Source organism: Monodelphis domestica, chromosome 6, assembly GCF_027887165.1.
Source record: "Monodelphis domestica isolate mMonDom1 chromosome 6, mMonDom1.pri, whole genome shotgun sequence".
NCBI lineage: Eukaryota > Metazoa > Chordata > Mammalia > Didelphimorphia > Didelphidae > Monodelphis > Monodelphis domestica.
Window position 1 is genome coordinate 79,680,420 of NC_077232.1, and position 27,911 is coordinate 79,708,330.

Genomic DNA, 27,911 nt, shown 5'->3' on the forward strand with positions numbered 1-27,911 from the left:
TACATTTCAACAGTTCTGTCCCCTACAGCTTTCAACCTAGCCAAGTCTGATTTCATTAATGTAGTAAACACCCAATATGAACTCTCTTTCAATGATAGAAATGTAAATTGGCAACTGGATAGAAATGTAGACTGGCAACTGGTATGTAATTTAAAGTTTTAGAGAGCTGCCAAAATTCCTAAGACTTTATGTGCTTGCCTAGTCCAAGGTCACATACTAGTGGGAAGGGAGAAGAGATAAACTTGAAAGACTTGGTAAGGGATTGAGTGAGAGAAATGGAGAAAGAGGAGATAATCCTGATGTTCTGAACTATGAAGATCAAGAACACAATGGTGATAATGACAGAAATAGGAAAGTTGAGAAGATGAAGCTGTCAAGATTGTCCTAACATAGAGGTTCTTAATTTGGAATCTATAAATTCTTGAAAAGATATTTTGATATACATTTCCATGTAATTGGTTACTTTTATTCTACATAGTTTATTTTATGAATTTAATTTTTAAAAAAGATTATTCTGAGAAGAGGTCTATAGGCTTCACCAGACTAGCAAATACGTTGATGACACAAAAAAACCCATGCTCTGAGTAGACAGTCACAATTCACCTTTGTGTAGCTACCTGCAAGCTAGCAATCTGGGCTCCTCTTTAAGAAGGATTGTGCCAGAGAAAGGAAGTTCATCATAAAGCATGCTGTATACCTAATGTCTCATTCACTTTTCCCTCAATTCTTTAAAATTAGCTTTTGGCTTGTGAATTTCAAAACTACTCCACCCTATTCAGACCATTCTTTGGAAGATCGTATTTAGCTATTTCCTGATCAATAACAATAGAGATACTTGGAATAACAGAATCAGGTCTTGGAAACTACAATCTCCACCCTACTCAGTGTAACAAGATTAGGAAGGGCTGCAGCAAACTCAAGATTTAATTATTTGAGAATATGGCCTTCAACAGACATGTGCAAAAAAAGGACAGACCTCTGGGTGGTCCTAGGTCAAGCTAGAGCCACCATTGGCACATGTGAGATACAGGGAGTGAGGTAGAGAACAGCCTCTGGAGTTCTCAGGACTTCCTGGGAGGAGGGCTAGAGGCAGTGGGAGCTAGAGGCAGTGCTTGAAGTTGGAGGAGCCCCGCAGACTGCTTTCCTTCAGATTGGTCACGTGAGTGATAAGACTGATCCCTTTAGACTATCCCTGATAGCCTTGGCTATCCAGGGCCTTAAAGCCCTCTTTGGCTCAGCCTGAGCCAGAGTGGTATTTAAACTTCTTTCCTTCTCTCCCTTATCCTTATCTCTCTCTCTCTCTCTCTCTCTCTCTCTCTCTCTCTCTCTCTCTCTCTCTCTCTCTCTCTCTCTCTCTCTCTCTCTGATACTCTCTTCCTCCTGTTTGTAATTAAAACATCATAAAAATTTGGCAGCTGGCTTGAGTGTTTCATTTAGGAATTACATAAGTGAATTGCTTGGCGACCTTAAATTAATATATATCAGTCTTTTTTAAAGTGACTTCAATATCACAGGCTCCAATAATTTTCTGAAATAATTCCCTTAAAATTTGCTAATGGTGGTATGGTGAGGTGGCTCAATAGTGACAGAGCCAGACTGGAGATGAAAGGTCCTAGGTTCACATCTGGACTCAGATACTTCCTAGCTTTGTGACCTTGGGCAATTTAGCCCCAACTACCTACCCAGTACTGATTCTTAATATTGATTCTAAGACAGAAGGTAAGGATTAATTTTTTTTTCTAATGACCTTCTGACTAATAAAAGGGATGTATCCTAGAATATTAGATATGGTTAGCCTTTATCCAGATCTCATCATTCTTGACCTTGCTGTAGTATTTTATAGCCCATACTGGATACTCTTTTCTTTTACAGCTTTATGGAATATGTAGTTCTTAATTCTCCACCTCAGTTTCCTCATCTGTAAAATGAGGGGGTTGACTAGATAATCTTTAAGTAACTTTTTAGCTTCAAACCTTTGATTCCATGATCCTATCTCTTTAATCACTCCTGTTTCCTTTTCAGCCAGCTCTTCCCCTTCCTAATCTCTTAATGGAATTGTTTCTAATGGTCTGTTCTAGGCCATGGTTTATTCATACTATATGTATATTCTCTCCCTTTATCATCTCCTCACTTTGCAGATTGACTCAACTTTTGATACTTAGCCCTTTCTTAGCTTCCTTAGTTGCCTCTTTCTTCTGATAGGAAAGTTGGGGGGGGGGGGGGGGAAAGACAATAAATGCCTACAAGAGCCTTGCCTTTAAGAACGTTTTCAGAATTTTCAAGGTAACTCTTCATTCTCCACCAGTGGTTCGGCTTTATTGGTACTCTATGGAACTTCATGCCACCATGCTCGGCACCTCCATGTGCCTTGCCCCAGCTTTGGTTCCTTTATTATCTTCCTCCAGGGCAGAGACTATCTTTTTCTCAGTTGCATCCTCAGAATTTAGCACAGTGCGTGGCATATAGTTAAGTGATAAATAAATGTTTATTAAATTAAACTGAACTAAATTTTGCTAAAACATATTCAGTGACTCCTTGCAATCTCTTGAGAAAAATGCAAACTCCTTTGCTTGCCATCTAAGGTCCTCCACAAACTGTTACCACTTACATTTTATTATTTATTATTTATTATCTCATATTATTCTCCTTCCCCTAAAGTGATGGGAGATAGTGTTGTGTGTGATGAATAGTAAGTAGTCCAGTTTGGCTAGTAAATTGAGGTGGGTCCTGCCTCCAAAGGGCCTTGGTTGTGGACTGAATGTTTAAATTCATCAAGAAGGCAGAACATGGGGCCTTAATGATTAAGAATAATGAATTCTCCACTAGATTTTGAGCATTAGTCTTTTAACTTTGAGGTAAGGGGAAACAATGCCATTCATGCACACTAAGTCTTCTCACTGTTCTCTAGCCTCCCTTGGGAAAGGGAAAAACACCATTCCATCATTCCAGGTATCTTGGCTGATTTCCTGCCTCCATCAGGAAAGGGAGAAGCACAATTTTATGGAGTGTCAGATGCTATTCTTTGAGGGGAAGTCTCCCGTCTGGCTCCTTGTCTTGGAGGGAGGAACTGTATTTTGTCTCTTTTTATACCCATAGAGCTTAGCACAGAGCCTGGTGCATAGGAAGTACTTCAGAAATGCTTGCTGAAGACTTACTACCTTCCAGCCAGCCTGAACTATTCCCTGCTTTCTCACTTCTCCTTTGTTATAGTGTTCCCTTCTTTTTGTTTTTAAAGCTAAGTAATGAAGCATCTCTATGAAACAACTATTTTAAGAGATCCTTTTTTGATCTATCTCAACTACCCTGACATCCAAATGTCTCCATTCCTTATCTGCAGTTCTACTCTCCCATTGGCAACACAATCATTTCCACAATGGCTAATTGTAACACACTTTTCACACACTGTGGAGCCTTTCTTCTTAGTGGGAATTATTGTCAACTGTCAAAAGATTAATTGGTCTTTCCTTTTTTTGTGGTTCATCAAAGAATGTGTGATGCATTGGAAAGATCACTCTACTTAGGGTTAGTAAGGAGAGCTGAATTCAGTCATACATAATTTTGCTACCTGCTAGCTGTTTTACTTTGGACAAATTACTTAAATTCCTGGAAGACCTCAGTTGCTCTACAAAATGGGGGTTTTGAATTAGAGGATAACTGAGTTTCTCTAAATCCTATGAGGATATATTACTTCTTTTGTTCCTTGAGAGGCAGCATGGCATCATATACAATCAAGAGATGTACATTCAAGTCTCAGTTCTAATACTTAATATTATGGTACCCTGGGCAAGTTATTTAACCTCCCTGAGCTTATCTCACACACACAAATGAGAGTGACAGTTATTTTACTAACTTCAGAGGGTTTTTTTTAAGGAACATAATTTATAAACTTTAAAGTGCTATAAAAATTTGAGCAATTCTTATTACACAAAGGGAAAAATGGAGGCAAGAAGTCCTATCTCTAATGTGAATGACCTAAATTTACTTTAGGAATGAGCAACTTATTAAGAGTCTGAAGGGAGCTCTTTTGCAGCTACTGATATTGTCTGACAAAAATATTTTGAAGTAATACTTCATTAGCAACATCTATAATAGGTTGACAGCTGTCAAAAGCAATGCACATACTGGTGGTACAAAACAACATATTTGAAGACTTGGGAATGAAAATACACATACACACAGTAAAAGGGAAATTTTCAAAAGGCAACTCAATCAATGTCTTTAGATGATGTTAAATTTCTAAAGGAAAATTCATATTCTATTTCAATAAAAATTAAGTGCCAACTATGCATAGGACCTGAGCTGTGCTCTAGGACAAAGTAGAGAGAAATAAAATATAGATTCTATCTCTTCTCAAGGAACTTACTACCTAGTCAATGGATCAAAATATTTCCCTACCTAATTAATAGAAAATGTGTTCTAAACCTTGGAGTTCTTTAATGCATTGAAAAATTAAAACAATTCTTTCTACATTTATAAGCCTCACCTAACTCTTGCTTTCATTTTATTTCTGATCTTTTTTTGCTCTCCCTGCAGCCTAATTATTTCAATTGTCCATTATGCTTCCATAAACATAAGTTGAAAAGCTGATTTTCTCTTTAGTGATATGATTTTCTGGTGCCATTTTCTGAAAGCCTGCCATACACATATCAAAAGTTTCAAGATTCTTTTTTTTTTCCCTGTCTAGTACAATAAAGACATTAGGGCTGGCCTTACCTTGAAGAAGTGCAGATATGGTACTCTTGAAACTAACTCAGTGCAGGCAAAGCTGGTCAGATCATTTAGGTTTCCAAGTGACTTTGGGGAGGCTGAATTGAAGTGGTTTAGTTGTCCATCTAAATTATTTGTACAATGGCCAATTTTCCATTTCCCTCTGTGCTAAGTAAACACTTCTTTACACCTGATTTAGCCTTATCATGAATTTCTTAGACCAGATGGGTGAGCTCAGTGTTAACCAACACAAGCATAACTGACAATATTTCTGCAGAAATAAGATTCTACTCAGCCCATTTAGACTATATTGTGTGAACTTCCCTCTAGTATGCTCTGCTCCTACTAAAATGTTCAAGGTATTTTATTTCTTAATTTTTTTTCAGTCAAAAATGCTATAACCTACTTGACATCTCTGTTAACGTCATCTTGAAACTATTCTTCCTGGATTCTTCACTTAAAAGTTGGTCATTTTATTTTTATTTTTTTCTGGTCTTCAATTGATATCTAGACACTAGCCTATGAGGTAGGAAGACTTAGACTCTAATACTGCTTTATTATATATACTAGTTGTATGACCCTGTGTGACACTTTCTTAGTCTTACTTTCCTCAACTGTAAAATGGGGATAATAATTTCTACCTCATAGAGGTGTGAGAATGAAATGAATTAATGTATGAAAAAGCAACGTATTAACATTAAGATATTATTGTTGGTTGTTAGGAAAATCCAAATTCTAGTGTTACTCTCTGTCATCTATTTAGTGTTTACTATAGCTTCCATTTTTTTCCTATTAAAAAACCCTTAAAATTTCAGGAAAGTTTGAGGACCAAAGTTTGAGGTCTTTCATTCTTCTTTTAGGTTGGGGAGTGAGGAAGAAAATGCAATTAATGCCAAACATTATTATTACACTCTATTTTCCTTTTAGTCTCTACCTGTTCATCCTTTACAAGAGTAAAAGATAAATGTTGATATTATCAGTTCTTTCATGATTTTGAAATCCCTCTGACATTATTTATCTACTTTCCTTTTCAGAAGGTGACAGGGTGGCAAAAATGATTAACTATTGTAGACAATTTAATTCTTTTTTAAAATATGTGGAATAACTGCAGGCAGTTTTAATCACGTTAGCATTGCACACATCTGATATTGCTGTAAGTTGATTTCTCTTACCATTGAGAAGTCAGGCTCATAAACACATCAAGACTCTCTGGTTCCTGGAAAAGCTTCAGAAGTTCTGGATCACAAGAGAGGTGGGCAAGGATGCGTAATTCGATCTGTGAAAAGTCTGAGGAACACAGTCTTGCTTTTAATTTTCAGTCTTTTAACCAACCCCTTCATTTTTCTTCTGCACTTCTAGCTCCCTTATTACTATAACACTGATCCCTCACCTCTCTGGCCCAAATGACTATGGTTCATGGTGCATAGTCACCTCTTATAAAGAAAGAGGAAGCTCTCTATGTGCTATATATGTTATCTGGGACATGATAGAGATGAATTCTCCATACATAACATGTTGGAAAGAAATTGCATTTGTTCTACTTGACTCCAGAAGCAGAACAAGGAGCAAATGGTGGCAGAATAGAAACATGGGTAGTTTCAGATATACACATTTTCAAATCTTCCTAAGGTTTAGAGTTCACTGAAAGTGGAATGAGCTGCCCACCATTAAGAGGTGGTGGGTTCTCATCAAGGAACCCTTTCAGCAAAATCTGGAAGACGACTTAGAGGCCATGTCAGGGACACTATAGACAGCTTTGCTGCTCAGGTAGATTAGGAGTCTTCTAAGTTTCCCTATGCCTCTGAAAACCTGAGGGGATTTTTAGCATTCTTTCTTGTTTCACATTTTAATATTTTAGATTCTAAAATTATTGCTGAGAGTTCATATAGGGCAACTATAGGGGCTTAAGTATTTCCCAGCTCACAAAAAATTGTAATGTATAAATGAACTGGCTGAATCTTTAGTTAGGAGGATCCTAGATATTTATTATCTGCCTTCAAGTCAAACACAGCTTTCCATTTTACACATAGTCTCACTTTTCCTTCATGTCTTTGCTCCATAATTCTCTATGACTGGCAGGTTCTTGCTTAGTAGTGCCTATCAAAAGCCTCAAATGCCATCTCCTTCAGGAAGCTTTTCTTATTTCTTTCAGTTGGGAATGATCCTTCCTTCCTAAGATCTTTCAGAGGACTTAATATCTGTAGATACTGCTTGAAGATTTACAAAGTACTTTTCTCACAGCCCTACAAAGCTGGCAGCAAAAGAATTATGACCTCTAATCTATAGAAAATTAGCTAAATCTCTGAGGTGAGTGACTTATCCATGGAAATAAGTCTCACATAAACAACAACTAAATCTCACAGGTGGGATTTGAACTGCAGCCTTCTCATTTCAAGTCTGTCCCAATCTCTTTCTAATAGTTTAAAAACCATATTTGATTTTGCATTTTCGCTACTTATGTATGTGTTATATGTCTTTTATGAGGCTCTCCACCTTCTGATTCTCTGATCCAGAGTTTCCTCCCAGCCTCTGGTACACCTTAGCTTAGCATCTTGTATTTTTTTCGTAATTGAAGTTTGTCTCCCTCTCACTGAATGGACAATTAGGACCATGAACTTTCTCTTTTACAAATCATGGGAGGTTTCAGCCTGCTCCATGGGGAAATCACAACCTTGACAGGGCAGTAACCTTGTTTCCTATGAGGGGCAAGGCTGGAAGGCACATTAAATATTCAGTTATTGAGATTTACCATGATCTTAAAAAAAAAGCAATCCAGCTCTTTTATTTCATTTAAGATATGATCCTATATACAAGCACTTGATTTTTACATAACATTTTAGGAATACATCAAATAAAAAAAATGGCTGCATACAAACTTTCTTTATATTGTTTCTAAAAAGAAATTGTCATAAAGTACCTGCTGCTAGGAAGGTATAGCCTTTGGAAGATATAAACATTGTTCTAGGGGAAACAGTTGTTTTTTCATCTTCTTTCCCTTGAAGAAAATATACAATTGGGGAATGCATGAATAACTAAATCATAGCAATTTTTAACAGGTGCACAATTATGCTAACTTTATTCTATGATGAACACATAGTCTAGTTCTCTGCTTCTACTGCTCTTGGAGCATGGAAAACCTTTATGTAGAAGGTTGAGGTAACAGAAAGAACTCTTCTTTTGGAGTCAGGAAACATGGCCCTGCAGTCCTTCCTCTGCCAGTAGTAATGAGGGGCTACTTATGAGGCCTTAGACAAATCAGTTCATCTCCCTGAGTCTCAGCTTCTACTTGTTTTCATAAGAGAATATGAACTCTGGTCTTTAAAGTCCTTCACAACCCAGCGTTGGCTGACCTCTCCAGGTTTTGACTGCACAACACTACCCTTCTCATATTCTATACCTCAGTCAAACTGGCTTATCATTGTGCTTCATGCTGGATTCACTTTCTCCCATCCCTGTGCATCTACAAAGGCTGCCTCCCCCGCCGCCCGTGCCTGCATTCCTTCTTCATAAATGCTTCATAGAATCTTTAGTTTCCTAAGTGGCTCAGCTCACATACCACCTCCTACACAAAACCAATCCTTATTTTCCCAGTTGCTAGGCATTTTCTACCAGAAATCACTTTGTTTTTATTTTTATTTTTAGTATACTCTTTGTATTTTCTTATCTGTGTACATGATATTTGTCCTCAGTATCATGCAAACTATTTGGAGATAGAGATTCTTTTATTTTGTCTTCATATTGTGCTAACTCTTACATAGTAGCCATCTAATAAGTATTAAACACAGTAATCAAACATAGCTACATGGTAGGTCTTTAAAAGTCCTTGTTAAATGAAAAAAATCTACAAAAACTGTGAATTGAAATAATATCTTTAAGACCCTTTCCGGTTCTAAATCTTGATATCCCCATGCCAATACTCCAAAACAAATTGACTATTCAATTTTCCAAGAAACATTTGTTTATATTAGGACAACAAATGAAAGCAACTCTTTCATTTATATTAGGTTCAACATTAATTTCCTTTGAAAGTCATTAAAATGATTTCAAGTAACTATCCTCTTATTCATCTAACAAACATTTTATTAACTGTCTCATATATATTTCTCACTGGGGAGATACAAAAGTTAGATAAGATATAACTTTTTTCTCGCATAATTTAAATTTCAGTAGGTGGATATCACATTAATTAATTCAAGAATATTTCCTCTGTCTTCTGCTCTCCTTTGCCACCCTCCATGCTCCATGGTCTAGCTCCCATGTCTATGTTTTTGAACAGGCCATCTACAAGGCTAGAATTTTTTCTTTTTTCTTTTTCTCCTCTTTTCTCCCTTCCCCTGACCTATCCTTCTCCTTCTTCTATCTTCTCTCTTCCCTTCCCACTCTCTTTTCTTCTGTTTTCTCTCCTATCTCTTTTCTCCTTTCTTCCTCTCTTATTTTGTCTCTTCTTATTTCTTTTCTCTTCCTCTCCTGTCTTCTCCTCTCCCTCTCTTTCTCTCTCCATCTCTTCCTCTTGAGTTCCTAGCTCTCTCTTAATGGTTCAGCTTGTGTAACCACATGTGGCCTTTTTATATTCTCCTTAGTTGTTAGTTCATCTCCAAAATGATTTTTTTTTTATTCCCTATGTATATATTCTCTATATGTTTATCTGTATATGTGTTTCCTTATGGTAGAATGTAAGGTTCATGGAGGGCAGAGATTATTTTGTTTCTGTCTTAATATCTTCAGGACCCAAAACAATGGTGACACTTAGTGTTCCATGAATGCAAACTGAATGTAACTGAACAGCTATGTTCAAAGCATGATACCTGGCAATGGAAGCAAGGTTAAGATATGATATAACTTTAGCCTTTCGGGAGCTCATAGTTCAGTTGAGGAATAAGCTGAAAACATAGATAATTATAATATTCAAACTTATTTGACAAATACATCAAAGAAGCAGAGAAGTATGAAATAAAGAACTATATATGGTCTGATCCTGGTTAAGTTGTTAAACCTCTCTAAACCTCAGTTTATCTATCTGTAAAATGGGAATAATAATAGCTCCTTCCTCATGGGACTGTTACAAGAATCAAACAAGCTAAGATATACAAAAAGGCTTAGTAAAAATTTAAAAGTCATATAAGTGTAAATCCTTATTATTATCATTTATTAGAGGTCAACTCCTTAATTTGATGAGATAACTGGAGATAAAAATTCCCATGTTTCAAAATATTAGAGATCTCTGAACTTCTGTTTTATTTGTGTATGATCTAATTAATCCTAGAAGGAAATATAAGTTTTTATTAGCCATCTTCCTTTAATGCCACTTAACACCTTTCTAAAGTGGATCTCTTAACTATTACAGAATAATATACTTTTCAAGGGGTGGGGAATGTTCTAAGTTGGCACCCAGGTCTCTATTGACTCAATATCCACTCTTCTGCTCTCTAGATCTCATTGCCGAACTGAGCTACCTTGTGTCTTAGAAGCATTCACTGTACTTTTCTATCTCTGTTCCCTCTTATTGGAACATTCTCTCTCCCTTCTGTCCATCTGTTCATCTGTTGAAGTCCAAAACATCAAAATTAAACTAAAGCCCAACTCAAGTGCCACTTTCTCTAGGAAGCCTTCCCTGAAGCACACAAAAATAATGACAATATTTTCCTCAAATTCAAGCATTATTTTGTTCTATAGTTTTGAATCATATCCCCTTATTCAGTTGTAGTTTCCATGAAGGAAGAGATCATGCAATATCTGGACATTATATCCCATTTTCTCAAGAGGTCACATTTGTAAATGGAAAAATGACACGGTATTGTGGAAAGATCTCTGGACAAAGGGTTAGAGAATTTGGGCTTAAATGTGAGCTCTTTCAGCTGTGACTTCTATAATCTAGGAGAGGCCATGGTTCCTCTCTAGGTCTTGGTGTCCTCATTTGTAAAATGATCTTAAGTCTTTCCAGCTCTGCATCCACTTTTCCATAGAAGAAAGCTGCCAGATCTATCCAAATACAAATTAGAGTTCAATTGTTCCTCATAAACTTAATTCAACAAAGATTTATTTCCTTTCTACTGTTTGGTAAGGACATGTGTTCTATACTGGGGATATTTATTTTTTTGTCAAACCTGAGATTTTGTTGGTATAGAATAGAAAGATCACAGACTACAAAACTCCTTCTACTTATGCAAATCTTCAACTCTTTCACAATTCATACTCTTAGTTGTTTAGGACACTGGAGAAGTATAGTAACCCGCTCAGGATCACACAGTCTGCATTATATTTCCATGTGTGTGAGATACAAAAATGAAAGAAGACAATCCCTGACTTCAGGAAACTTAAAATTTAATACCTGAGTTTGTAGTCCAATAACATTCCTACTATATCAATGTAATAGTTGAATTGCTTTAAAAACACATTGGTTTCTTTTATAAAATTATTTTTAAACAGTTTTCTGATTTTTTAATTTGTAGTAGCTAGGTGGCTTAGTGGATAGAGTATAGAGCCTGTAATCAGAAAGATATGAGTTCAAATCTAGCCTCAGACACACACTAGTTTATTGCCCTGGACAAATCAGTTAACTTCTGTTTGTCTTAATCCACTAGAGAAGGAAATGGCAAATCACTCCAGCAACTCTGCCAAAAAATTCCATATGGAATCATGAAGAGTTGGAGAAAACTGAGTTTATTCTGTTGGTGTTTACTTTTTCATCTTTTCCTTTTTTAGGAAGTTTGTGGGAGTGGAACTGCTTGCTTTGTTCTACTGTCATTCCTTTCAGATTATAAAATAACAAATGGGAAGGACCATAATGGTTTAACTTCTCTTTATATAGAGCTTCAAAGAGTTCCATGGTAGTAATAAGCTACAATCCAGGATAATAATTTTTTTTAAAAACCACCAAGTGAAAACATTAAATGCATGTTAACAATGCTATTATACAAAAAGAATCAGGGATATTTGCTTTGAAAAAGATCATAGAGATCATTTTGTGGATAAAGAAAATGATGCCCTGAGAGGAAATGACTTTTCTGAGTACAAATGAAGCCAGGACTCAAATTCATATTTTCTGTCTCCAAATTCTTTCTACTAACTATATTACTCTGTTCATTTAATATGGAAAAGGAATAGGCCGCTTCTTTAGACTTGAGAAAAGATTACTTTCATTCTGAACAAAATAAAAGGGAAATTATTACCTTGTTCATATTGATGCTTAGTAATCTGGATTGGGTGTTTAGAGATTCCTTGGATATTCTGTCAACAAATGATAGGAATAGAGATTGTCATTAATTGAAAATTCAATTCTTGATAGTACTTATAAGTAAAGTTATTTAAGGTATTTGTTATTTTTATGAACTCTTTAATTTATTTTATACTACATATTAATGCAATCAAACATTATTAAACAGATTAATTTTTAATCTGAAATATGCTATAGTTATGCTTAAAATTGAAACTTAATCTTACTGGAAACACAACAAAGACTGATGAGCAATTCAGATAATAATCTTTTTTTCTTTTAATCTTGGAATCCTTGTAGGCATTACTTCTTTTATTATCAGCAGCCTAAAGAATTAAACTATTTTACTTCTTTAAAAGCCTCATAGCACACATTGAAAAGTAAAATTTTCTGACTCTTTGGAAATGTTAATGCTTCTTTTGGAAAAAATAAAAAAATAAAACCCACAAAACAAATGTTGGTTCGTCTTATATAACTCAATCTAGCTTTTAATAGTAATTCAATGATAATAACATTAACAATAATAGCTCCTCTTTCTACAATGCATTCTATTCTAGAAAAAGCTTTCTTCACAAGGTACTTGTGAGGTAAACAATATAAATGGTATGATCTCAATCAATCATCATGTGTCAGGCTTCTGGTTATGCTAAAATCAGGAAACTAAGCCAATGTCTGTCCTGAAGCAGATTGCATTCTAGGAAAGGAATGTAACATGTTCTTGCACACAGGACAAATTCAAAATATGTATACAGTAGTTTATCGAATAGTAGGGGGTAGGGAAATACTCAACATGAGAGAAGTGAAAAAAAAAACAAACAAAAAAGACTTCTTTAAAATTTTTAAAATTTCTTTTATTTTTTCTATTTTATTTCTTTTATTTCCCCCCAATTACATATAAAACAATTTCCAAAATTTTAAAAAGAATATTGAGTCTTAAACTCTCCCTCTCTCCACCCTCACCTCCTTGAGATACTAAGCAATCTCATATAGATTTTACATGTGCAATCATGTAAAACATTTTTTTCCATATTAATGCTTTCATGGAAGGAAACTCAAATAGAAAAAAAATTAAGTGAAAAAAGTTTCCTTTGGTCTGGATTCAGACTCAGTTCTTTTTCTCTGGAAGTAGATGGCATTTTTTTTATCATGAGTCCTTTGGGATAGTTTTGGATCACTGTATTGCTGAGAATAACTATTATTCATAGTTGTTCATTGTAAAGTATTCCTGTCACTGCACAAGTTCTCCTGGTTCTGCTTATTTTACTCTGCTTCAGTTCATATAAGACTTTCCAGGTTTTTCTGAGCTCTTTCTGCTTGAACAACCTCTTGAAGATGACACAGAATAGAGTCTTGAAGGAAGCCAGGAGTTCCAAGAAACAATAAGTTGTCTCAGAGGATAGTGCTGGGTCTGGAATCAGTAAGACCTGAGTTTAAATCCAGCCCAAGACACCTACTAGCTATGTGGCGCTGAGCAAGTCACTTAACCTCTGTCTCAGTTTCCTCAACTTTAAAATGAGGATAACAGCACCTAACTAACAGGAGTGAGTTAATATTTGTAAAGTGCCTGGCACATAGGAGGCATTTAATAAATGTTTGCATACTTGTTCCCTTTCACCTCAAGGCAAATAAGAGGTAGGAGAATATGAAGTCAGGAGATGGGATATCTTGTACTTTCCCTGCAAGATTGCTGGAGAGTATAGTGTGTGGAGAGGTATAATATGCGATCATCCTGAAAAGAAAGGCTCAGGTTAGACTGTGAAGAGTTTTAAATGTTTGTATTACATCCTAAAAGCAATGAGGTTCCTCTGAAGCTTCTTGTATCAAGAAGTCATTTGGTCAGATTACTTTAGGAATGAATATAAATTTGGTAACTGTGTGAAAAATGGATTGAAGAGCAGAGAGACTTGAGGAAAAAAAAAACAGTTAGGAGACTATTGCAGTAGACCAAAGGAGGAGAGGCCTGGAGTAGGATATTTGTAAGATTAGTAGAGAGAAGTAGATGGATTATGAGGGATGTTGAGGTAGAAATGAACAAGACCTGGCAACTGACTGGATAGAGGATAAAAGGGAAACATCAAGGACAATTATGAGATTGTAAATATGAGGGACTAGAAGGATACTGGTACTATCTAGAGAAAAGGGCAATTCAGAAGAGGGGTGAATTTAGGGGGAAAGCTAATAGGTTTTGTTTTGGACAAGTTGTATGAGATACTTATGTAAATCAAAGTGGGGTTATCAAGTGGTAGTTGAAAAGTAGATCTAAAGCCTGGGTCCACTGATTCATCATGCAATGCTTTTTCCATTATACCACTTTACCTCAAATTACCCTGATTTGAGAAGAGATTTCCTTGCATTCTTCTGTTTTGGCAAAACATTGCCTAATTTTGCACTGAACAATATTGTTATTTAATTTATCATGTACATGAGTCTTCTCTCCATTACAACTTCCATTTCAATTCATAGAATTGTAGAATAGAGGAGGCAGAGTCAAGATGGCGGCATAGAGACAGTGAAAGTTCAGACCTCTGAAAACCCTTCTTTACTGATTACAAACTAAATTCTCCTAAGGGACTGAAAATCAAACCTAACAACAAGACAGATCCAAGGAACCCTCCTGCTAGACTCAAACTAAAAGGTACACCCCCAAAAGTTGGAATTCGAGAATACTCCGGTCCAAGGGGAAGGAAGAAGGAAGGTCCCATGACCCTCCCCACCTAGAGCTCTAAGCCTCCAGCAGTAGCTGGAGCCTCTGGGTGGGCAAGGGTGCTGGTCTTGAGGGAATAACTTACGGGCAAAGCTGTGCTAGGCTCAGAGCGTCAAACAGGTGGTGGGAAACCAGTTAGAGAAGAAGCTCAGAGTGCAGAGTGGGCAGCCTAGTTGTAGCAGTGGAGACACTCCATATTGAGCCACCCCCCAGGTTTTGGCCTCAGGGCACATCCAGCTCTGCAACTCAGCTGGACTTAATCCCATCAAGGCCTCCAGAGCACAGGGAAGCTCAAGCTACAGCACCCCTCCCCCACAGACTTCACTGAGAGATTTGCTGACAAAATTCCAAAGGTGAAGGCTGACAGAAAAGCCCAAACCCACAAAAATGAGAGGAGCAAAAGCACAGGCAATTACAGGGAGTAAAGAAGTGGTAAATATGAGCAAACAACAGAAAAATAAAAAAGAAATTACAATCAACAGTTTCTAAACAGGCATTGAATAAAGAGCAAATGGAACAGAGAAGGATGAAGGAACATCAAGCAAAAACACAGAAACTCCAGCAAATTGGATACAGGTTTTTTGAAGAACTCAAAATACAATTCAAAACACAATTAAGAGAGACTGAAGACAACTGGGAAAAGAACTTAAAAAGTAAGAAAAGTCATTTGGAAACAGAAAACAGTGTCTTGAAAGCCAAAATTAATCAACTTGAAAATGAGACAAAGAAGATGAAAGATGAGACAAAGAATCTGAAAGATGAGGCAACGAAAATGAAAGATGAGGCTGAGAAGATTAAAGATGAGGCAAAGGAGATTAAAGATGAGGCAAAGAAAATGAAAGATGAGGCAGAGAAAATGAAAGATGACCTCCCAAGAAAATCAGACCAGAAGGAGGATGACCAAAAAGCCAGGGAAGAAATCCAATCTTTAATACCCAGAATACAACAACTAGAAGCAAGCAACTTCACAAGGCAGCAGGACACTATAAAACAAAACCAAAAGAATGAAAAAATTGAGGAAAATATGAAGCACCTCATTCACAAAAGAGAAGATTTAGAAAATCATTCCAGGAAAGACAACTTAAGAATCATAGGTCTACTGGAAGACCATGACAAAAGAAAAAGCCTGGACACGATACTACAGGAAATAATCCAAGAAAACTACCCCAATATTCTAGAACAAGAGGGAAAAGTGGAGATTGAAAGAATCCACAGATCACCTCCTGTACTTAACCCCCAAATAACAACACTCAGGAATGTTATAGCCAAATTCAAGAATTATCAGACCAAGTCAAAAATATTAGAAGCTTCTAAGAAGAAGTCATTCAGATACCAAGGAACTACAGTGAGGATAACACAGGATCTGGCTGCATCTACACCGAAGGACCGAAAGGCATGGAATATGATATTCCTGAAAGCAAGGGAACTAGGTCTACAACCAAGAATCAATTACCCAGAAAAACTGACTATATTCTTACAGGGGAAAGTATGGACATTTAACAAAATAGAAGAATTCCAAGCATTTGTAAAGAAAAGACCAGAACTGAACAGAAAATTTGATGCCCAAGCACATAACTCAAGTAAATCACCAAAAGGTAATTAAGGAAGAGGGGGAAAAAAACAACACCCCTAAAACAAAAACAAAACTTTTTTTTAGAGACCCAATAAGTTAAAATGATATGTATCCCTATAAGAAAAGAGGTCATTGGTAACTCTTTAAAAATGTTATTATCACCTGGGCAGCTAGAAGAATTACACTTTGAGGGAACAGTGACAAACTGTATAGGATGAAATGCCAAGACATAAATATGTATATAGATATATGTATGCATAAATACATATATATATATATGTATATATATATATATATATATACAACTAGAGCTAAAAAATGAGGTTAATACTAAATGAAATGAGAAAAGAAACAAAAGGGAGTAAGTTTATATTTCACAAAGAAACTCATGGCGGGAGGAGGGAGAACATCAATAAACTGGAAGGGTAAAGAGGTTGGAGATAGGAAATACTCAACTATTAGGTGCATTAAAATTGACTCAAAGGGGGAAAAACAATCAAATCCACTGGGGCAGAGAATTGATTTGTGCCCAATAGGGAAGTAGAATGGTAACAAATGGACTGGTGGGGAGGGAAGCAGTACAAAGGAGGGAGAGGGTGGGGGGGTAGTTTTAGAAAGACTCCAGGGAAAATAAGGGGGGGAAGAAGGAAGGGGATAGAAAGGGAAGTAAAATAAGGGTGGGAATTAGGGGGACTGATTAAAAACAAAACGTGATTGTAGAAGGAAATAGTGAAAGAAGAAAAGGCAAGAATAAGAGTAGAAATCAAAATTCTGGGAAATACACAGCTGGTAATCATAACTCTGAATGTGTAATGGAATGTAGTCACCCATAAAAAGCAAGGGAATACCAGAGTGGATTAGAAACCAAAACCCTACTATATGCTGCCTACAAGAAACACACATGAGAAAGGTAGACATGCATAGGGTGAAAGTAAGAGGATGGAGCCAAATCTAGTGGGCATCAGCTGATAAAAAAGAAGGCAGCAGTTGTAATCATGATATCTGACAAAGCCAAAGTAAAAATAGATCAAGTTAAAAGAGAGAGGGAAGGTAATTACATCCTAATAAAAGGCAGTATAGAAAATGGGGAAATATCAGTACTCAACATGTATGCACCAAATTGCATAGCATCCAAATTTCTAAAGGAGAAACTAGTGAAGCTTAAGGATGTAATAGATAGAAATACTATACTAGTGGAGGACCTGAACCTTCCTCTATCAGAACTAGATAAATCAAACCAAAAAATAAATTAATATATGAGAAGTGAATGAAATCTTAGGAAAATTAGAGTTAATAGATATGTGGAGAAAAATAAATAGGAAACAAAAAGGAATATACCTTCTTTTTAGCAGCACATGGTACATTCACAAAGATCGATCATGTACTATGGCATAAAAACATTGCAAATAAGTACAAAAGAGCAGAAATAATAAATGCAACCTTCTCAAATCACAATGAAATAAATAATTAGTAAGGGTATATGGAGAGGCAAACCAAAATTTAATTGGAAATTAAACAATATGATTATCCAGAATCAAAGAACAAATCATAGAAACAATTAATAATTTCATTGAAAAAAACGACAATGATTAGACATCCTTTCAAAATCTATGGGATGCAGCCAAAGCAGTACTCAGGGGGAAATTTATATTCTTGAGTTCATATATTAACAAATTAGAGAGGGCAGAGGTCAATGAATTTGGCATGCAAATTAAAAAACTAGAAAGTGAACAAATTAAAAATCCTGAGATGAAGACTAAATTAGAGATCCTAAAAATCAAAGGAGAAATTTATAAAATTGAAAGTCAAAGAACTATTGATTTAATAAATAAGACTAGAAGCTGGTACTTTGAAAGAACAAATAAAATAGACAAAGTACTGATCAATTTACTTAATAAAAGGAAAGAGGAAAACCAAGTTGACAGTATCCAAAATGAAAAGGGAGACCTCACCTCCAATGAAGAGGAAATTTAATGCAATTATTAAAAACTATTATGCCCAACTATATGGCAATAAATATGGCAATCAAGGTGATATGGATGAATATTTACAAAAATATAAATTGCCTAGACCAACAGAGGAAGAAATAAGACAACCCCATATCAGAAAAAGAAATTGAACAAGCCATCAAAGAATTCCCTAAGAAAAAATCCCTAGGTCCAGATGGATTCACAAATGAATTCCATCAAACATTCAAAGAACAACTAATCCCAATATTATACAAACGATTTGACAGAATAAGCAATAAAGGAGTTCTACCAAATTTCTTTTATGACACACATATTGTACTGATTCCAAAGCCAGGCAGGTCAAAAACAGAGAAAGAAAACTATAGACCAATCTCCTTAATGAATATGAATGTAAAAAAAAACAAACCTTAAACAGGATACTAGCAAAAAGACTCCAGCAAGTAATCATGAGTGTTATCCACAATGACCAAGTAGGATTCATACTAGGAATGCAAGAATGGTTCAATATTAGGAAAATAATCCCCATAACTGACCATATTAACAAGCAAACTGACAAAAATCACATGATTATCTCAATAGATGCAAGAAAAGCCTTTGACAAAATACAACACCTGTTCCTATCGAAAATACTAGAAAGTATAGGAATAGAAGGGCCTTTCCTAAAAATAATAAATAGTATATATCTAAAACCATCAGCAAACATCATTTGCAATGGAAATAAACTAGAACCCTTCCCAATAAGATCAGGAGTCAAACAAGGATGCCCATTATTACCTCTGTTATTTAACATTGTACTAGAAACACTAGTTGTAGCAATTAGAGAATAAAAAGAAACTGAAGGTATTAAAATAGGCAAAGAGGAGACCAAGCTATCGCTCTTTGTGGATGATATGATGGTTTACTTAAAGAATCCTAGAGAATCAACCAAAAAGTTAAGTTGAAATAATCAATGACTTTAGCAAAGTTTTAGGATACAAAATAAACCCACATAAGTCATCAGCATTTCTATATATCTCCAACACATCTTAGTAGCAAGAATGAGAAAGAGAAATTCCATTTAAAATCACCCTAGACAACATGAAATACTTAGGAATTTATCTGCTGAGACAAACACAGAAACTACATGAACACAACTACAAAACACTCTCCACACAATTAAAATGATCTAAACAATTGTAAAAACATTGATTGCTAATGGGTAGGACAAGCTAACATAATAAAAATGACAATCCTACCCAGAATAATTTATTTATTTAGTGCCATACCCATTGAACTACCAAAAAACGTTTTTACTGAATTAGGAAAAAAAAACATAACAAAGTTCATTTGGAAGAAGAAAAGAACAAGAATATGCAGGTAAATCATGAAAAAAAAAATACAAAGGAAGGTGGCCTTGCAGTCCCAGATCTCAAACTCTATTATAAAGCAGTGGTCATCAAACAATTTGGTACTGGCTAAGAGACAGAAAGGAGGATCAGTGGAATAGACTTGGGGTAAGTGACCTCAGCAAGACAGTCTATGATAAGCTCAAAAATCCCAGCTTTGGGAACAAAATCCACTATTTGACAAAAACTGCTGGGAAAATTGGAAGACAGTATGGGAGAGATTAGTTTTGGATCAACATCTAACACCCTACACCAAGATAAACTCAGAGTGGGTGAATGACTTGAACATAAAGAAGGAAATTATAATCAAATTAGGTGAACACAGAATAGTATACTTGTCAGATCTTTGGGAAAGGAAAGACTTTAAAACCAAGCAAGAGCTAAAAAAAAAATCACAAAATGTAAAATCAGTAATTTTGATTGCATCAAATTAAAAAGTTTCTGTACAAACAAAAGTAATGCAACCAAAATTAGAAGGGAAGCAGCAAATTGGGAAACAATCTCTATAACAAAAACCTCTGATAATGGCCTAATTACTCAAATTTATAAAGAGCTAAACCAATTGTACAAAAAATCAAGCCATTTTCCAATTGATAAATGGGTAAGGGACATGAATAGTATGTAAGAGAGAATTTGCAAGGCATGCATGCAAGAGAGAATTTACATGCATGCAAGACAGAAAGCTGAGGACAGAAGAGCTGTCAGTCAAGTGACAGTTCTATTGGAATGTTCCTGGGAAAGATAGTTGGAGCCAAGCAAGCAGCTGAACTGAGCTGGACTTCTGAGGGAGGCTGAGAAACTTTTGAACTGGACCCCTTTGGGCTTCTGAAAGGGTGGTGGAGATGAAGTCAGGGTTTCTGGCTTTTGGACTAAGTTTTGGCTGTTTGTGGCTGATGGTGAAGACCCTGAAGCTTTTGCTGACTGACTGATATTTACTTGGCTGGTTAGAAGAAAAGAAGACATATACTTGTCCTCATACCTCCCTGACAGACTTTGTGTCACAGTTGTGACAGAACTGCCATTTCCCCAATATCCTCAAAACCAAGGCTCCTTGTATAGACTAGGGAAAACCCCATGCCTCTTACCTCATCCTCTATTCTTGTCCTGTCTTCCCCAATAAACTTCCTTACTTGAGAAATTAAGAGAAAAGAGTATTTCCTCTGAAACCTCATAATTCACACTGAGTGAAACTGAAGAGAAAGGGGGGAGGGGTGAAGCTGAAAGGTTTTTGAAGAGGGAGGTGAAGGGTGGAGGGTAGGTAAAATCTTGATCCATTAGTCAACCAGTATTGATCAATAGACACCCTCAGAAGTATCTATCTATTACAATTTATCACTCCATTACAATAGGCAATTTTCAGTTAAAGAAATCAAAATTATTAATAATAAGCACATGAAAAAGTGTTTTAAATCTCTTATAATCAGAGAAATGCAAATCAAAATAACTCTGAGGTATCACCTCACACCTAGCAGATTGGTTAACATGACAGCAAAGGAAAGTAATGAATGCTGAAGGGGATGTGGCAAAGTCGGGACATTAATGTATTGCTGGTGGAGTTGTGAATTGATCCAACCATTCTGGAGGGCAATTTGGAATTATGCCCAAAGGGTGCTAAAAGACTGTTTGTCCTTTGATCCAGCCATAGCACTGCTGGGTTTGTACCCCAAAGAGATAATAAGGAAAAAGACTTGTACAAGAATATTCATAGCTGCGCTCTTTGTGGTGGCCAAAAATTGGAAAATGAGGGGATGCCCTTCAATGGGGGAATGGCTGAACAAATTGTGGTATATGTTGGTGATGGAATACTATTGTGGTCAAAGGAATAATAAAGTGGAAGAATTCCATGTGAACTGGAACAACCTCCAGGAATTGATGCAGAGTGAAAGGAGCAGAACCAGGAGAACATTATACCCAGAAACTGATACACTGTGGTCCAATCGAATGTAATAGATTTTACCATTAGTGGCAATGCAGTGATCCTAAACAACTTGGAGGGATCTACGAGAAAAAACACTAGACACATTCAGAGGAAAAACTGTGGGAGCAGAAACAAAGAAGAAAAACAACTGCTTGAATGCATGGGTCGAGGGGATATGGTTAGGGATGTAGACTCTAAATGAACATCCTAATGCAAACACCAACAACATGGAAATAGATTTTGATAAAGCACACATGTAATATGCAGTGAAATTGCACGTCAGCAACAGGAAGGGTGGGGCAGGGGAGGGAGGGAAAAAATATGATTCTTGTAACCAAGAAATAATGTTATAAATTGACTAAATAAATTTAAATAAAAAAATAAATTACCATGCCAAACACACACACACACACACACACACACACACACACACACACACACACACACACACACAGAATTGTAGAATAATAATCTCAGACCTAGAATGTACTTCAGTCCAACTTATTCCTGAAAAGGAATTCCTTCTACATTCCAACAAGTGGTTATCCCAATCCTCACATTCAAGAAAGGCTCTCCACAATTTACCTCATGTGCAGATGGAAAATTTGCAACATCTGAGCTATATTCCCAGAATCCTTTTAAGTTATGTCCTCATTTTACATAAGAATGATTAGGAGATAAATTTGGCTGAGACCCACACTGTGGGGCTCTTTTTTCAGAGCTTGTGCTTTTGGTAAAGTGCTGCAGGTGTGAGTCTCTGGCTCTCTTTGATCTGCTCACTTGACTGAAAGAACCTTTTTTCTTTTCCCTCTCTTTTGATTTATTATTAAAAATCCTATATATTTTTAAGTACTATTCGTATGTATTCATTTTTACTCCTACAAAATTTGAGACCACATAGTCCAAGATTACTTTAAAACACATTGCATGAAATGGACATTGATGAGTTGAGGTGAACTGCTGCTTATGTCTTTAAAGGCAATAAAGAAAAACAATCAAAATCTTTAACTAAAAGAATTGATAAACGAGAAAAAGGGCATGATACTCTGTGGGAAACCATCACCCCTGCTGTCTGACAGAGTCACAGTCTGGGGAAATGGAGGCTGCAAGGCAGCCTCCAGAAAATAAGGCCTCCACTGATCCCCCTCTGTGACTTCTCTCTCTCCAATTTCCCTCACTAATGGATGATTATTGTTCTCTCTCCAATACAAAAGAAATAATATAAGAGCAAAGACTTATAGAATAAACATATATCCCACCTTAATCCCCCGATATTATTACCTTAAAACATTACATTCAAAGAATTAAAACCTAAAGATCATTACCCATTACCCCCCTCCTTTCCTTCTCCACAGAGTTACATTCACTCCCATTACAAGCCAGGGAAGCCAAGAACATAAATCACCTTCAAGATATACTCCACTGCAGACAGAAACCAGGCAACATTTCCAGGTGCTTTAAAGTAACACAAGAAAAATAGAACTTCTAATTTGAGGAAAACCCAAAATCTGGTCTGTCTCAAATTACCTTCGAACCCTGTACTTAGATACAAAATGTTTTGTTATCCATCTCCTAAGTAATTGTGATTGATTGTGAAAGCTGATCAAAAGTAATAATGATTCTCCTTAGGTCAGGGAGAACTAACCTCCAGATCACCCTGTTTATGTCATTCATCTATGCAGAGGTCCCCAAACTTTTTACACAGGGGGCCAGTTCACTGTCTCTCAGATCATTTGAGGGCCAGACTATTAAAAGAAAAAACAATGAACAAATTTGTATACTGCTGTCTGAGTTTGGAGGCTGCAACTCTGGCTGTGATGGGCCTGTTACACCTTGCACAGGTCCATCATCGCCACCACTATCCTGGGCAGCAGTATTCCATGTGGAATCCCCTCCCCCAGATTGCTGCTCACCATGCTGACATCTTCCATTGTGCAGCCAATAGTCCTTTATGCAGTGCCTTGTTCTTGTTCAGTTATTCTCAGAACAAGGCGCCACACAAATAATTTTGTAACTGGAAGTAGTAATGTACATGAGCGATACTGTACTTTGTGGCACCGCCACATATAGTACTCCTCTCACTGACCACCATTGAAAGAGGTGCCCCTTCCAGAAGTGTGGTGAGGGCCAGATAAATGGCCTTACGGGGCCACATGTGGCCTGCGGGCCGTAGTTTGGGGACCCCTGATCTATAGCAACAATGTTTCATTGTCCTTAGACCAGTGGTTCTCAACCTTTCTAATGCCATGACCCCGCAATACAGTTCCTCATGTTGCAGTGACCCCAAACCAAAAAAATTATTTTTGTGGCTACTTCAAAACTGTAATTTTGCTACAGTTATGATTCGGAATATAAATACCTGGTATGCATTATGTATTCTCATTGCTACAAATTGAGAGGTTGAGAACTGCTGCCTTAGACTATGCTTCTGTTGTTAATTTCTATGGAAACATATATGTAGAAAATTGATTGTGTGCTAGAAAAGCATGTACTCACTGCACCTATAAAATAAACGAACTTCCATGCCATGGCAGAACATTGTGTGATGGCTACACCCATGGGATTTAGCATACAGTGTCTCTCACTCCATTATTAGACTGGACCGTCACACTTAGGCAAAGGACCCTCAGCTTCTGAGAAACCACTGGCTTGGCTCTCAAAGATACTCAACCAATGGCACTTGTCCCTCTCCAAGAACCTAATTATCGATCCCTTACCTGCCACTTCTGTGGAAAGAAGGGTCACATAATAATGAATTGTAGAAATTTCTTCCAAGCAATTAGAAACAATAATCAATGGAATAATAGATATAGAAATAATTATAGAAATTATAATTATAATAATTAATTAAGAAATCACAATTTTAGAACTCATAGCTTTTCTAGAAATTTAAATCAAATAACTGATAACTCAAACCAAATGACCCCACAACAGTATATTCTAAGTTGAGCTCGTCCCGGAACTAATCAGAGTGCTAATGCCCCTCAAGGGGGAGCCCAAGGAACTACCCAAAGATAATGAAGGTGTATGGGTTGGGGGGTATTAGGGGGTTGGGACACAGGAATCAAAGGATTTAACCTTAGATTTTCCAGACCCTGATGTCTTACTACTCATTATCCCTATTCATTGCCCCCCATAGTGATGAACCTCATGTGACTTTAAAGGCTGGAAATGCTTATTATGATTGTCTTCTGGACACAGGAGCCTTCAGGTCTGTATTAAAGAGCACACCTGATTCAGATTGTGATTCCATAGGCTCAATAAATGTAGTGAGGGTATTGGGTACACCCCTAAAGGTTCCAAAACTTTCCCCTAGGATAGTGTCTGTGGGATCCTTGTCTGTGGAACATTCTTTCCTCTTGATGACTAGCTCCACTATAAATCTTCTGGGGAAAGATCTACTATGTAAACTGAGTGTCACATTAAATAGCTCTCCTAATGGCTCTATCTCATTATAATTTCCAGAGGAACCCTGAACCACTTAAAATGGAAAAGGAACATCTGATAGCTCTTTCAAATCTAAAACAGCCTACCCTGTCTGCTCTAGGCATTCCAGATTACAACAAGCCATTTATCTTACATGTCCATGAACAGAGAGGGATAACTTCAGGTATTCTAACTCAACTTTTAGGGCCTGCTCAAGCCTAGTAGCCTATTATTCTGTTGGACCCAGTTGCTTCAGGAGCATGACCATGCCTTAGGGGAGTAGCTGCCACAGCTTTATTAGTAACCAAATCTGCCGATCTAGTATTAGGATTCCCTCTGACCATAAAGTACCCACATGAGATCAAGGCATTATTATTAAGACATAGGACACAGGCATTTACCAATCAAAGAATCATGAGATATGAAATAATCCTATTGAATAATGAACAAATCACCTTAAAACACTGTGGAGTTCTTAATCCTGCACCCTTTCTCCCCGATTTGCCAACTTTTGGAGAACCTTTACATGACTGTACATCTTTAGTGTCCATTGCTGATAAACCTTATAATTATTTATTGGGCACCCCTTTGGATAATTCATATTTAATATTATTTATAGATGGTTCTTCATTTATGAAGGATGGCATGTGCTATATAGGAGCTGCAGTAATTACTAAATTTTCTGCTTTCTGGTCAGCTTCCTTACCCTCAAATGTAAGCTCACAAGATGCAGAACTCATAGCTTTAAAACATGCATGTGTCATTGCAATGGATAAGAGAGTCACAATTTACACAGACTCCCGTTATGCATTTGGCATATGTCATGCCACTGGCATGCTATGGCTTCAGAGGGGATTCTTAACATCAACTAGAAAATGTATTGCCAATGCAGACCTTATTACTGACCTTCTTTCTGCCCTCCAGCTCCCCAATGCCATAGCTGTGATTCACTGCTCTGCCCACACACATGGTACTGACTGTCTCCAGGGGAAATGAACAAGCAAATGCTGCAGCGAAGATAGAAGCCCTGGAAGGGTCCAAGTTAATTTTAACCCTAAAATTACTAATGATTTGGATCCATCCCTTTTCTACAATGACAAGGAAGTGGGAAAATGGAAGAAAAAAATTAAATCCAAACAAATTAATGGAGTATGGGTATCATCAGAAGGCAAACCCCTGCTCCCTAGACATTTCCTAGACAAATCCCATGACAAATTTGTCACTCTATTCATAAACATGGTCATTTCGGCACCCAAGGCATTGTAGACTCTGTTAAAAAAAAAGTATGGATAACACCTGGAATAACTACAATTGCCTCCAAAATATGTACAGCTTGTCCTATCTGCCAGGCCTTTAATCAGCATGCTTTTCGGAAAAGCCTTTGGTAGACATCCTCTAGCTTACACACCATTTGAACACTTACAAATTGATTTTGTCTCTGCCAAAATCTGGACAGTATAAATTTTGTTTGGTCATAGTTCTTAATTCCCTTTTGTTTCCTTATCCCCAAGTTATATTTTCCCTGTGTAAAATTGTACATACCTTAGTAATTATGTTTAAAATGATCCATTGGGGAGACTGGTCTCCCAAAGTATCACAGAGGAGAATGTGCAAATGGAAAATATGAGTTACATTCCCAGAATCCTTTTAAGTTACATCCTAATTTTACATAAGGATGCTAAGGAGATAAATTTGGTTTAGACCCATGCTGCAGGGCTCTTTTTTTTTTGAGCTTGTACTTTTGGTAAAGTGCTACAGGTATGAGTCTCTGGCTCTCTTTGCTCTGCTCACTTGACTGAAAGAACCTTTTTTCTTTTCCTTCTCTTTTGATTTATTATTTAAAATCCTATATTTTATATATTTATATTTAAATCCTATATATTTTAAATACTAGGAATATTCATTCATTTTTACTCCTACACTCAAATGTACCTTTTTTGCTTTATCTCCTACTTCCCACCATCATTTATGCTTCTCTCCAACCACTCTTGATTATTCTCTATTCCATATTCTTATCCTGCCCTCTCTTGTCTCTCTGCTTCACTTATATTATCTGACATACCTGGAAAGGACTCCATTTTTCCATCTGTTTTTCTATTAAACATACTGTTTTCCTTCAAAGTTAATTTAAGTATCATCTTCCCTATGAAGACTCCTGTAATTTCATTCCCTTCATATATATATATATATATATATATATATATATAAATCCCCTATGGTCAAAGGATATGAATAAGCAGTTTTGAGATGAAGAAATCAAAGCTATCAATAATCATATGAAAAAATGTTCCAGATCCCTCTTGATTAGAGAAATGCAAATTAAAATAGCTCCACCTTATACTTATCAGTTTGGCCAACATGACAGTAAAGGGAAATGATAAATGTTGGAGGGAACATGGCAAATTGGGATACTAATGCATTGTTGGTGGAGTTGTAAAGTGATCCAACCATTCTGGATGGCAATTTGGAATTATGCCAAAAAAGGTTGTAAAATAATGCATACCTTTTGATCCAGTAATACCACTACAAGGTATTGATTCCAAGGCAAAAGGGTAGTAAGGGCTAGGCAATGGGAGTTGAGTGACTTGCCCAGGATCACACAGCTAGGAAGAGTCTGAGGCCAAATTTGAACCTAGGACTTCCCATCTCTAGGTCTGGTTGTCAGTCCACTAAGTTACCTAGCTGATTCCTCAAAGAGATTTTTAAAAATGGAAAAGGACCTGTTTGTACAAAAATATTTATAGCTTTTGTGGTGGTCTCTTTGTGGTGGCAAAAATTGGAAACTAAAGGGATGTTCCTCAATTGGGGAATGGGTAAACAAACTGTGGTATATGATGTTGATGGAATACCAATGTGTTACAAAGAATGATGAACAGAATGATTTCAGAAAAGAGTTGGAAAGATCTATGGGAACTGATGCAGAGTGAAATAAGCAGAGCCAGAAGATTATGCACAGTAACTATAGTATTGTGGAACAATCAAATGTGATAGACTTTGCTACTAACAGCAATACAA

At 36.6% G+C, this 27,911-nt stretch overlaps 1 protein-coding gene across 10 annotated transcripts in view; it reads right to left on the bottom strand.

Annotated features, from left to right (window-relative positions):
• Positions 1-27,911, bottom strand: part of LOC100022326 (DNA polymerase nu) — a 479,612-nt gene that overhangs the window by 172,593 nt on the left and 279,108 nt on the right. For 7 of the 10 annotated variants that reach the window (XM_056802316.1, XM_056802317.1, XM_056802320.1 and 4 more), the window contains 3 exons: positions 11,877-11,934; positions 7,625-7,702; positions 5,880-5,994 (listed from right to left, as the gene is read on the bottom strand). In XM_056802316.1, the coding sequence (XP_056658294.1) occupies positions 5,880-5,994; positions 7,625-7,702; positions 11,877-11,934 (251 nt within the window). The remainder of the gene's footprint in view (positions 1-5,879; positions 5,995-7,624; positions 7,703-11,876; positions 11,935-27,911) is intronic. The other 3 variants (XM_056802319.1, XM_056802318.1, XM_056802325.1) reach the window with 1 other exon arrangement.